Raw genomic sequence first — 13,127 nt, forward strand, 5'->3', positions numbered from 1 at the left:
ACAATCACCTATCTTGGCTTTCATATAAAGAAAGTCATACCCAAAAGACACAACAATGACAACAAAATAAAACATAGGAAAACTCAGTCCAAGAGAAAGCAGAAAAAAAAAAAAAAAAGAGAAAGCAGAAGCTAGAAACTAGAACATTGGCTGCTAACCTCGAGGAGAGCAGTTCAAAACCAACAGGCACTTTATGGGAGAAATATGAGGCTTTCTACTACTGTAAAGAGTGATAGTTTCAGAAACCCAAAGGGGGTAGTTCTGCCTTGCCCTCTAGGGCCACCATAAATCAAAATTGACTTGAAGGCAGTGAGTTGTTTTGCTCGTTTGTTTATGTCTGCAGTAATCCATTTTCCAACGTGCTCTGAATGGGGGCAAGACTATTCACAACCCTGATCAATGGTCTGAGGAAATTCAATAGAGGATTAATCCATGTAGGGAATCTGCAAATGGATTTGGACTTTCTCTATCATCCAAAGCCACCTGCAAACTAGGTGCTCAGAAGTTAAGTTCTAATACAATTCCCTCCTTCTGATCTTGGATTTTATTATTTACAATCCATAGGTCACATGGACTGGTCTGCTCCCTCTGTGTGAACTTAGTGTAAACCTCATGTAAAGAGCTACTTTTTTTCAAAATGAGCCTTTAAGACTCCAGATGCTATTCTTTCTAATAGTTGGGCGTGGTCTTGTTTCTTTACCACACTTTATTACAACCCCCATCTCTTCAGTTCATGAAGGCACATATATAGCCAGGCCACATATGAACTAGTTGTTCTCAGATTAGATTTTAAGACAAATTTTGAACTCAAACTCCATTAATATATCTACAGTTTATATATGTATCCCTGGTCTACTTTAGAGGCAGCATTATCAGCTTGTTGAGAAAAAAATCTAAGAAACCTCCATGAGTCACTTAATAATTCTAATAATAGTATCAATAATCTCACCTATGGTATAGATTTTAAAATTCTATTGATAAACAGAAAGTATACATAAATAGGAAAGTTTTTAGACTAAAGTACATGTTATGTTCAGTTATACAAATAAACAACCAAAATGGGTGCTTGAATACATTTTCAGTATTTGTGAAATAATTCCTATGTAATAGTATACAATTTTTAAGAGGAACAGTGATAACTCTTCATAATATTGCTGTTTAAAGACTTTAGTTATACAACAAATGAGTGAGTCTCACTCCTATTAAAATGATCTACTATCTTAATAACTATTTAGCGCCAGAATGAAAGTTCTTATAAATATTCTAAGGTAAAAACAAAATAAGTGATATAAGTAGTAAGAATGAAAATAGCAGATTTCTTTTGGAAGATAGCATGGTCGAATATCTTGAAAACACTAAAATAATACTAAAACTCAAATTTAAAGCATACCTATTTTAAGTGGGTATTTATGAGAAGTGTTTAAAAATAATGGACTTAGTAGTAGAAGTAGGTAGCTAGTAGGTAACTAAAACCACATCTTAAATATTTAATAGAAAAATAATAGATTTAGAAAAATGAATCCTAAGTAGCTACAAGGGAGAATAGAGTTAATGTTTATATCTTGAAATGGCCTCTTTATAATTGAAAATAAAAAGACAACTCAAAAATCATAGAATATATGGATATAGAATTCAATTTTGAGTAAATTTAAATGTCCCTGAATCATGTGAAAATATTCTCAGATTTACAGATATAGGTATATTATTTTATTTCTCAGACTAGCCAAACTTTAAAAAAATGTAAAATTTATTGTCATTGGGAATGTGGTAAGTATGGACTATTGATTAATATTTGCATGTAACCATACAAATAACCATTGTAACCATTTCGTCACATTTGTTACATATCAAATAGTAAAATCTTTCACATAAGATATCCCAATTCTGTACAATATCTCTTTAAATAAAAATATCTGTAAGTAGGGCTATACTCTCGTATTGCTTCCATTGTCTCTTGTATCAATGAGGATCTTCACTAAGAGAAACTGTATGTTCTATTCCATTTCTAAAATACTATGGATTTGTGACTGCAGAGAGACTGGAACAAACCCTTCAACAATTCTTGGTGTATGTGACTTATTTTCGGGTCCTGCTGTCTTTCCTTTTCTTCTCCTCTACCATCCCCATTAGTTCTTCAAGCTTCTTCTCTAAATATGAGTTCAGTGATTTTCGTATTTCCTTCATCTTCCTCCGATGAGATACACACACATAGAATCTACAGTAGAAAGAGAAGATAATTCCCATTTCAAGATCAGCATCTCAATTATTTAAAACAATAATACGATTGTTTTCTCTGTCATTTGGGTACTTCTAAAAGGTTTCCTAAGGTTTCATCATCCCCCCTCCTTAAGTTCCAACTGTTCTTCGGTCAAACACCCAGCCATTTTATTCTTGTCTTCGACATAGGCCAGTCTGGCAAGAACGCCTTTCTTCTTCTTCCCATGGTAGGAGGGTGGGTTTTGAGTGGTCTCTTTGCCAAAGCTAGGCTTTCACTTCGTGTTTGTGTGGAGTGCATAGAACTCACAGTAACAAAGAGCTTCCAAACACTACCGCTTCTGCCAGCAATATCAGAAATAGTGTGATCTCTCGATTCTCAGCCTTCCTTGATTCATCTTTGGGAAACAGAAAGGAGAAAAAGAGAGTGTTTTAAAAAGATAAATAATAACTTGAAACCTGTACCCAGAACAGAAGTCTCTTGTCTCATCACATAGTTGCCTGTGTGGATTACACTTCCTTGATTACTCTGGCGTTTTCATATTCTACAATCCTAGACTTTGCATCGGTCTGTCCTTGTCACCCTCTAATCTAATTTCTCTACCGTAGATCCAGTTTTTAACTATCTCATTTCTCAACTCTTCAACTGGTTCCGTGCCAGGTATTCATACAGGTACACGTTTAGTTCAGCAGTTTAGATCTCTAAAAGCAGCACGGAACGATTGCATTAAAGTGGCCTGCAATTACTGGCACATCGAAGGTGCTCAACAATATTTATGAAGTCAATGAACAATCCAATTATTGATCCTTCAAACTGCCACACCACAATCTTTATTTATTACCTCCACAATACTCCCCTTTGAAGCAGTGGGTGGTGATACGAAGACAGCTCCAACAATCAAGAACGGGACCTTCAGTCACAACTGACAAAGATAGACAGATAGTCAGAAGGAACCATGCCATTAAGGTTTTTTAGGTAAAATAGTAGGAATAGATTAGAGCTCAGGCTTTCCTTGAACCCTTAAATTCACATTGCTAATAATTTCTCCTTCCCCCATTAATCAAGTTTCTTGATGACTCAAAGGCCTTTGTAACTCAAGTCAGATTTTTTTTGGTGGGGGGGGAGAGGTGGGGGAGTTGGGATGTGGGGAATATGGTACCTTAACATACATTGGTGAAATAGATGGAAAACTATACTTTTAGAGGCACAGCATAGCTCCCAAATCTCTTGAATGTCCAAAGTTTGATTAACTAGATTTTATTTTCCTAGTACCCATTTTAACCACATCCCTAGAAAATCAGTTAGAAGTGTGACAGGTAGGGAAGAGAGGGTCATAGACGTGTGATGGGTAGGAGAGGCTCATGTATAGCATAGAAGTGGGAAGCCATGAACTGACAACTGATACTGTACTCACTGCAATCTTCGGAACAAGCTAGAAAAGAATCAGAAAGTTCTAATGAGAGCTCATAAACATATATATTGCCATATTCACACCAAAATAACCCGCTTAGAACCCTCTAAGTTCCAGCAACCCCTTCATCCATTCTAAATTATCTTAATGTAAACCTGCATTCCTCCTCTCACCCTTAATTTTCTATATCCTCTAGTGTTTTTAGATAGGTATCTTTCATTACCAACATCAGAGAATGTCTTTAATGATTCCTTCATTTTGGACTCCAGGTTCTGCCGGACTTCAAGAAGCTTGCCTTGAAGGATAAAGGCACCTGAGAGAGGGTGGCCCAAATGTCAGAAACAGTGGTCACCTTGCCCTTCAGGTTTTAAAAACGAGTTTCTTTGTTTTACGTTGTCCCCCACCCCCCGTCCATGTTCCTTATAATTGCTTGGGCAATACAATTTCTAACACTGAAATAGTACTTAACCTTTCCATGTTTCTTTTTCCAGTTTCTCAATTTCGGTTTTCAGCCATTTTCTCAAGTTAACAACATTGTGGACATCTAGAGAACAAAGGGAAAGTTACATGTGAGGGATTAGTTACATCGTGGAAAAAATGTGGATCCCAGTGCTGGCTTCCCTGCCTCCCTTCTCCCTTTAACCCCTCAAAATATTGGGGAACCAAGCATCCCTCACCCAACACCCGGAGCATCTTGTTCCTGTGGGGGACGGTGGAGCTGGTATGGATAATCTCCTTAATTTGCCGTTGAACAAGGAAGTTTCGACCAGGGACTTCTGAGGGGATCAGCTTTTCTATCAAGGTCTTAATATCTTCTGTGAATTTGGGGTCACATTCCAGACAGCCTTTGACCTCACGGAAAGCTACTACAGATAGGGAAAGGAGAAAGAGTAACCACAGGTCACCCATCTCCTTTCCCAAACCCTGGCTCCTCAACAGCGGGTTGTCTTGGAAACTGGTTCACGTAGTTCTTTTTCCTCCACAAATCCAGAAATGAGAGTTTTCTAATAGATAGTCTGCCACCACCGTTCCCACTCGTTCCATCTCACTTCCAGGCAATCTCATTTCCCTAAGAATCTTAAGTGATTTTCTGACTTTTATCCTTCATTCCAGGGAGAGGACCTGCCAGCTGAGGAGCAGATACCTGAGTTCTGAGTGTAGAACACAGTGAGGGAAAGAAATCCTGAGGTCATAAAAGCAGAGTTCTCTCTAGGTAGATAGATGTCCCAGAAAAAGTGTCACTTTAGTTCTTTCTTGCTTGTATCCTTAAGTGGATTCTTACATCTCACCTGACCATCTTTATTCACCTTTCTGAAATTTCTAAAGTCTTCTGAATCTTCAATAGCTTCCATAATCTGTCTCCTCAATGGAAACTTTACTGTAAAAGTAAAATACTGAAAAGAACAGAAGGACTAAATCTTTGATTTCCTTTTCTTCATGTCTGAATATCAGAATGGGAAATACTTGGAATTTTAATGATATGGCTCTTATTTTTAATGGACAAAGTGGGGATTGAGAAGGTCTTATAAACAAGTATCTTGGAAGAGGTCAAGGTGGAATATAACAAGAGGATCCATAGTAAAAGAGATCATATAGAATTTTAGAAATTGTTGAATCCAAAGTTCACTTTTACAGAGAAGGTAAGAGAGGCCCAGATTTATATGGGATCCCAGCCCCTACCGGTAGCAGAACTGTTGAGAATTAAGGAATGTCTACATAATTATAATGTATAATAATTAAACATTTAATTCATTTTTTTAGAGATTTGGAGCGCTTCTGTCCATTAAACTCATATTATGACCCTGTAAGCTCTACATCGATTATTTCACCAGCCTAGTTATGTGACCCTATTCTAATTTTCTTCTTAGAGAATTGATGGATTTTTATTATTGTGTTGGTGAAGAACATTGAATGGAACATGGATTGCCAGATGAACAAACAAATATATCTTGGAAGAATGCAAGAAGGCTCCTTAGAAGTGAGAAAGGTAAGACTTCATCTCATAACTTTGAACATGTTATCAGGAGAAACCAGTCCCTGGAAAAGAAAATTTTGCTTGACACAATGGAAGGCCAGTTAGAAACAGAACAACTCCTAGGTGATGGATTGATCCAGGTCCTGCAACAATGGGTTCAAAAATAACACCATGGTGAGGACGGTGTAGAAACAGGCAAAGCTTCATTCTTCTGTACATCTGAGCTATATGAGCCGGAACCAGTTGGATGGCACTTAACAATAACAATAAAATATGACAAAATAATAATAATTTATAAATTATCAAGGGTTCATGAGGAAGAGGGTAGTGGGGAGGGAGGGGAAAAGTGAGGAGCTGATACCAAGATCAGCAAATGTTTTGAGAATGATGAGGGCAACAAATGTACAAATGTGCTTGACACACAATTGATGTATCTATGGATTTTGGTGAGCTGTACGAGCCCCCAATAAAATGATTTTAAAAAAATAAAGAAAAGAAAAGGGAAACAGGGCAAGAGTGAAAGCTAACAATAGAATGGGTAGCAATAGAATATAGATATCCTCAAAATTTTCCCACTCTAAGACACAAAGCTACTATAATGTAATTATTATGGACTGCTCAAAGAAGACCTGAATACTCACATAAATACACACTACGTTCATAGGATATACTGACAAAAGAGCACAACATGTGAAGTATCAAAAGACCATGCCGTTTGTGATAGGCAGGCTTATTGTGCCAACCTGGCCAATGAACACATGTGGGTTAATTGAAGGGCGGAGAGATAAATGGCTTGGCGAGCCTCACCTTTCTTGTCTCTTGCTCTTTGATGATTGGACCAGTGTGTGGCTACCTTAACTGGTTCTCTGCCTCAGTTTTCAAGATACACTACCTGTGTGACACCCAACCTGTGGACTGTGTCACTGTAGTTTGAGGTTCCTTCAAAACCTGCTTTACCACGCTACTGGAGTATACATCACTTGAGCTGGGGACTGTCAGACCCTGTCATCTGGCTGACTGTTGGTGACCTGCCTTGCTCTTTATTGCCTGTGGCTGGATAGCCTGACTTTCTCTACAGAGGACTCAGCTGTCTGCTTCCTTGACTTGCACCCGGCGACCCTCAAGACTTAAAGGGCTGCCAGTGTATTAACTGTCTCACAGAAGTGACTTGCACTGAGCCATTTGTACTGTACTATAGACTAATTAATTGTTTATTTTTATGTGATCTATATACCTATCAATATATATATTGATATATATCAAATATATATATATATTTCCTAACAATTTTCTCTAGTTTTCTGGCTCCATTCAGCATCTCTAGAAGAAATTCCTATGTGAATTTGATTAAAACTTATTGTTTTCCCCTTACATCTCTGGCTACCTTTCTTTCTTTTTTAACTAAAAGATCATTTTATTGGGGGCTCTTACAGCTCTTATAACAATCCATACATCAATTGTATCAAGCTTATTTGTACATATGTTGTCATCATTATTTTCTAAACATTTACTTTCTGTTTCAGCCTTGAGTATCAGCTCCTGTTTTTTCCCCTCCCTCCCCCACCTCCCACCTTTGTGACTCCTTGATAAATTATTATTATTTCTAGATCTTACACCACCCACTGTCTCCCTACCCTCATGATTTCTGTTGTTCATTCCCTGAGGGGAGTATGTGTGGCTATATATCAATTATTGCAACCAGTTCCCCCTTATTCCCTTCCTCCCAATCCTCCTATTATCTCTACTCCAATTCCTGTTCCTGGATTCTGTATGTCTTGCCCATAGTGAAAGGTAGGACTAGGGTAAGGAAGCCTCAAGAAATCAGAGGAATATTGTGTTTCATCATTGCTATACTGAGTTAGTTTATTGTGCCAAGCCTGGCCGATAAACACATGTGGGGTTAATTGAAGGGCAGAAGAATAAATGGATCAGTAAGCCTCGCCTTTCAAGTTCTCGGGTCTCTTGCTTTCTGATGGTCGGACAAGGGTGCAGCTGCCTTAGCCAGTTCCCTGCTTCAGCTGGCAAGGGTCACTTCCTACAAGGCATCCCCGAGAAGAAACTGTATAGACCTACCCTGATGTAGCCCTGGGTGCTGGAGATGGAGGAGGACTTTGTGGATTGGTTTCGGACATAGGGGTTAATGTTGGACTTGTGGGCTTGGGCAGCACTGAGATGAGATGTTTTCTTGACGTGCACTTAACCTTTATGTAAAACTCTCTCTTATACGTGAGTTTCTGTGGATTTGTTTTTCTGAAGTACCCAGACTAACACATTATGGTACCTTGGGAGTGGGGTACTAGAGAAACACATCATAAGATGGAGAGTAGATGTTTGTTTGACCTCTCCTCATGGTAGTTTGTCTTCTTTGTCTAGCCAGAGGTCAGATAAAGCCACACGCAGGGAAACATATGGGAAGTAGGAAAATGGAAAGTTTGTAAGCTACTTGCTGTCAGTCACTAAAATTTGATCTTTAGATGGATTTAGGCCATACCTGAAAAGAAAGCTTTGAAAATATATGCCCCCACAGTCCTTTGGGGTACTCAGGAACCAGTAGTCTTTGTCAGAGATGGAAAAAATCTGGAACCATGAAGAAAACTCCCCTCTAAGACTGAATGTTAAAGGGAGCCTGAGAGCAGGCTAAAATGCTTGCTAGGTGACCACCTGGATCTACTTGAATGGAAGTGGGAGAAATACAGCAATAAAGAAACAGTATGAGTTTGGTCACTGACACCTGTGGACTTGGTTTACAGGGGAAAAGTAGAAGACAAGAGTGGGTTGACTGGTCTAAGGTTCATGACCTAGCCCGAGGGGGCTAGGCTTGTTGAGTATTTTTGAGAGCCCATGGTCTAAAGGCAAGGCGACCAATGGTCACCCTGAGGAGGCTGAGTGAGGCAGCCCACATTGAGTTGACCAGAACCTGACCAGATGGAGAATTTTAAGCCTGTGAACTGGTGAATATTGTTGTTGACTTTATGGATAGCCTGTCCAGATTTAACTCTGCTTATGGATGCAGACTTCACAAGGTTCCACTGGAATGAGTATTTCTTCATGTTAAAAAGTATGATTGTCTCATCAGAGCACTGGGTTGATGTAAGTGGGCAATATATAAATTGGATACCCAAAATTGGGGCGATAAAGGCATGAAGTGGTTGGCTTACAAACTTTCATAGGTGGGGGAACATATTCACAGAATTATAGGATTAAGGCGTAGGTGTTGCTTAATTGCAATTGTGAGGCTTAAGAATGATGTACAGGTGCCAAGTTGGACAAGGGTGGATTGAGTTACTGTGCCAACCTGACTGATAAACACATGTGGATTTAATTGAAGGGCAGAGGGATAAATGGCTCGGTAAGCCTCGCCTTTTGAGTTCTCAGGTCTCTTGTTTTGTGATGGTTGGACGAGGGTGCAGCTGCCTTAGCCAGTTCCCTGCTTTGGCTGGCAAGGCTCACTTCCTACAGGACATCCCTAAGGAGAAACGGCAGGGACCTACCCTGATGCAGCCCTGGGTGCTGGAGCAGCCATATGGAGACCCCTGCCAGCACTGAGATGCTTACACATTCACTGACTAGGCTTTCCTCCTGCAGTCGGTGTCATTGCGTGTGTACTGTGAGATTGAGGAGGACTTTGTGAATTGATGTTAGACATATGGATTAATGTTGGACTTGTGGGCTGGTAAAGCACTGGGTTAGGATGTTTTTTCTTGATGTGAACTTACCCTTTATATAAAACTCTCTCTTATAGATGAGTTTCTGTGGATTTGTTTCTTTAAAGTACCTAGACTAACACATATACTGTGCCCCGGTTGACTTGTTCTTTCCTTGTGACCTTTCTGGTAGCACTCACTTGTCTATAACAGGAAATTTGGAAGACAGCTAATTGGCAAAACTGGAAGAGATCAATATTTGTACATGTGTTCAGCAGTGTTCTCCAGAGAAACAAAAATAAGACACTTATGATTATATACATATAAAAGGGTAGGTTTATACAGTGAGAAGGAATATAATGCTAATTAGTACACAGCAGTACAGAGGGCTCAGTTCAACTCACTTTCATGGAACAGTGGGCTCCTGGTCCAAGGTCAAGGAATCAGGCAGCAGGGTGGGGCAGCAGCAGTCAGTAGCATGAGGGTGTGCAGGCAGAGCAATGCAGGCTCCCATGGGGTCTCCAGCTCCAGCAATGTACCATGTAGAGAAGATCCACAAGCAGTGACATGATCCACAAGCAGTGTGGCAAAGCAGGTCTCAAAGGAGGAACAGGATCCATGGTTGGTAGTGAGGCACAAGTTTGAGGCAAAAAACTAGCTCAAGCAGGAGCACACTGTTTGGTCTAATCACCAGGGAGAAAGACAAAAGGGGGCCTACCTTGGAAAGCCATTTATCTCATCATCCTCCAATCAAGATGTGAGCTGATTAGATGTAGCCTACAAATCTATCACAGTACATGTTGCAAAGAAAAGTGACCCAAAGGAATACTAGAATTATGGAACAATATCATTGATGTTACATGCAAGTAAAATTTTGCTGAAAGGTCATCAAACAGTGGTTGTGTCAGTACATTGAAAGGGAGTGGCTAGAAGTTCAGGCTAGATTCAGAGGAAGACATGGGACAAGGGCTATCATAGCTGATATCAGACGGGTCTTGGTTGAAAGCAGAGCATACCAAAAAAGATGTTTTCTGGTGTTTTATTGACTATACACAGGCACTTGACTATATTGATCATAACAAACTATGGAAAGCCTTTAGAAGAATGGGAATTCCAAAACACTTCATTGTGCTCATGCAGAACCTGTGTATGGATCGAGACAGTTGTGTGAATACAACAAGGGTATACTTTATGGCTTAAAATTAGGGAAGGTGTGCATCAGAGTGGTATCTTCTCGCCATATTTATTCAATCTATATGTTGAGTATGTAACCATCAGGATTGGAGGAAGGCTATTAGAGACCTGACAGGCAGCTGATACAAATTTGCTTGCTGAAAGTGAAGGGGACTTGAGACCCATGTTGATGAAGATCAAGACTTGCAGTCTTCAGTATGGATGAGGACTCAATATGAAGAAGGCCAAAATTGACACAATTGGGCCAATGGTAACATCATGACAAATAGAAAAAAAAAGATTGACGTTGCCAAGGCTTTTGTCTTGCTTGGATCCACAATCACTGTTCATGGAAGCAGCAGTCAAGAGATGAAAAGATACGTAGCATTAGGCAAACCTGTTGCAAGTCTCTTTCGAGTATTGGAAAGGAAAGATGTTACTTTGAGGATTAACGTGTGTCCAAGCCATGCTATTTTTAATCACCTTACATGCACGTGAAAGTGGAACATCGAATGAGAAAGACTGAAGAATTGATGCATTTCATGTGGTGCTGGCCAAGGATAATGGAAGTCCCATGCCCTGCGAAGAAAAGTACTGATCTCTCTAGGATCTTCCATGGTCAGAATACTCCTTAGAGGCAAGGATAGCAAGACTTCCTCTGACATACTCTGGACATGTTGTCAGGAGAAACTAGTCCCTGGAGAAGGACATCAAGTTTGTTAAGTGCGTGTTGGGGGTGGGGACAGTGACAAAGGAAGGTCCTCAGGAGATGAACTCAGACATAGGACAGTCATGAGGATGGCGCAGCTCTGTGTTCAGCTGTGTTGTGCAGAGGGCGCTGTGTGGAGGAATTGACTTAATGGTACCTAACAACAACGTCTGTTCCTAGAAATCTGTCTTTTATCAGGGCCTTCATGGTAGCTTGGATTTCAACTTTCAGTATCATTCCCTTCCTGGAATGATAGATTATCAACCAATTCTTTTGGTACAGTGATTTTGTTATTCTTTTCATCGTCTCTTGATATTTTCCATGTTTTTCAATATTCTAAATCCCTTAGAAGCTCTCATTATAGCAAATCAAGGCATCATTTTTTCTTAACTATTTATTAGCTTGAAAAATGCCCACCGTGTTATTCCTGTGAGGTTTTCTAATTCCATGCTTTGCACATTCATTCACTCTGCCTTATTGAAAAGCCTTTTGAAATATTTTTGAGCTCTTATGCTAAAGCATTTTTTCCTGTTTCTTTTAGCAAGTCTATATGCAAGAGCAAATTTCAGTCCCTTCTGACATAATTTTCCCCTATTTTTAATGATTTTTTGCTTTCATTCTGAATTATGTCCCTTTTATCATTTCACAACTTGTCTTTAGTCACTAGTGTTCAATGTCTCTAGCTAAGAAATGATCTCTAAATTCAGGTGAGATGCATTCAAGATCTCACGTAGCTCTTATAGACTTGTAATCTTCATCTTTAATTGAAATTTCATATGAGCAATAGATGATAATTCTGCAGGAGACACCTGGATATTTTTTCCCGATTGATTGTGTTGAATTTATCAATAGTCTCTTCTCACAAATCTATTCAGTTTGATACCTGTGTATTCTATACAGCATGGTCTTTGTGTACAGTCACCATTTGTGTTATTTATAAAAACTATTCAAGCAAAGAAGTTTTTGGTTTTACAAAATTCTACCATTAGTTATCCTGCATCCTTTGTATTAAAATATGCTTTAAAATTTCCTAATTCTAGTCCATTTCAGTTCATAACTATCTTCATGTGTGTTTCATATCACTTTTTTATAACTTCCAATATTCCTAGAGTACAATGTGCATCCCATGTTCCAATTATGAATGAATATGCACAGCTGCTTCTCTTCATTTGAGTTGTGTCTTATGAGCTTTGCTCTACCCATGTCATTCAGGAAAATTCTACTTTGAGGGACAGATGTACCTCAGTAGTATTTTAAATGCTTTATAACCTGAGGTGCTCATCGTTTGCTATTCATAAGATTCTCAGTGATTTTTTTTCCCCGCAGGAAGTAGACTTTCCTGTCTTACTTCCTAATCTGTCTTATTCTAGAAGTTCTGCTGACACCTGTCTCCCAGGGCTGGTCTTTTTGTGTGTGTTTGAGAAGCTGGTGTTCCTCCAAGAGTTGACTATTAAATGGGTGAGCAGGGAATTGTCAAGATGCCCACGGTGTATTCATGGTGTCCTTTCAATTTTCTATCTTAGTATATCGTCTCCTCCCTTCCTCCTTTCCCTTCTCCCCGTTCCTGTCTCCATTCCTTCCTTCTTTACTCCCTTCTGCCCTCTAACGTCTCTCCTTACCTCGGATACTTTCTTTTCACCCCAAATCTGCTTTTTTGAAACTGATGTAGCGGTTGCAGCTTTCTTCCATTCATGCTAACGTGGTAGAGTTTCATCCCTTTCCTTTAATGTAAGTGTTTATACTTACAAAGGCATGCTCTCAGACTACATATAGTTTAGTCATGCACTCTTCTTTGCTCTATGTCAGTCTTTTAATGGATATATTTAGACCATTTACATTTCAAGTCATTTTCACTTAGTTACATGAGCAATATCTTTTATATTTGCAATATTGAATATTGCATAGACCTCCAGAAAGCAATAACAAATATATCTTATGTTTAGTGCATCTATGGTTAGAATTCAGTTTGCCCTTACTCTTTCATATAGTTATTATCAGAG

The 13,127-nt window shown here is 39.2% G+C and overlaps 1 protein-coding gene across 2 annotated transcripts; it reads right to left on the reverse strand.

Moving 5' to 3' along the window:
- Window positions 1-2,076: 2,076 nt before the first annotated feature.
- IZUMO3 (IZUMO family member 3) lies at window positions 2,077-4,535 on the reverse strand. Of its 2 annotated transcripts, XM_030885404.1 has the most exons (7): window positions 4,304-4,535; window positions 4,096-4,170; window positions 3,850-3,939; window positions 3,630-3,647; window positions 3,057-3,137; window positions 2,525-2,612; window positions 2,077-2,215 (listed from the first exon to the last, which is right to left on the reverse strand). In XM_030885404.1, exons 1-7 carry the CDS (start codon window positions 4,533-4,535, stop codon window positions 2,077-2,079), a joined length of 723 nt encoding a protein of 240 aa, XP_030741264.1. The 2 variants fall into 2 exon arrangements, with proteins under 2 accessions (XP_030741264.1, XP_004712409.1); XM_004712352.1 differs by lacking the exon at window positions 3,630-3,647.
- Between the last annotated feature and the right edge of the window lie 8,592 nt (window positions 4,536-13,127).

Source organism: Echinops telfairi, unplaced genomic scaffold, assembly GCF_000313985.2.
Source record: "Echinops telfairi isolate 266 unplaced genomic scaffold, ASM31398v2 ScPeMD7_25;HRSCAF=90, whole genome shotgun sequence".
Classification (NCBI taxonomy): domain Eukaryota; kingdom Metazoa; phylum Chordata; class Mammalia; order Afrosoricida; family Tenrecidae; genus Echinops; species Echinops telfairi.

Excerpts from the sequence above, each read along its gene's own strand:
- IZUMO3 (XM_030885404.1), bottom strand. The coding sequence starts at position 4,535 with ATGGGTGACCTGTGGTTACTCTTTCTCCTTTCCCTATCTGTAGTAGCT. Across the intron at positions 4,171-4,303 it reads CAAGATGCTCCGGGTGTTGG|ATGTCCACAATGTTGTTAAC; the intron begins GTGAGGGATGCT and ends TTTGTTCTCTAG. Across the intron at positions 3,940-4,095 it reads GGAAAAAGAAACATGGAAAG|GTGCCTTTATCCTTCAAGGC; the intron begins GTTAAGTACTAT and ends ACCCTCTCTCAG.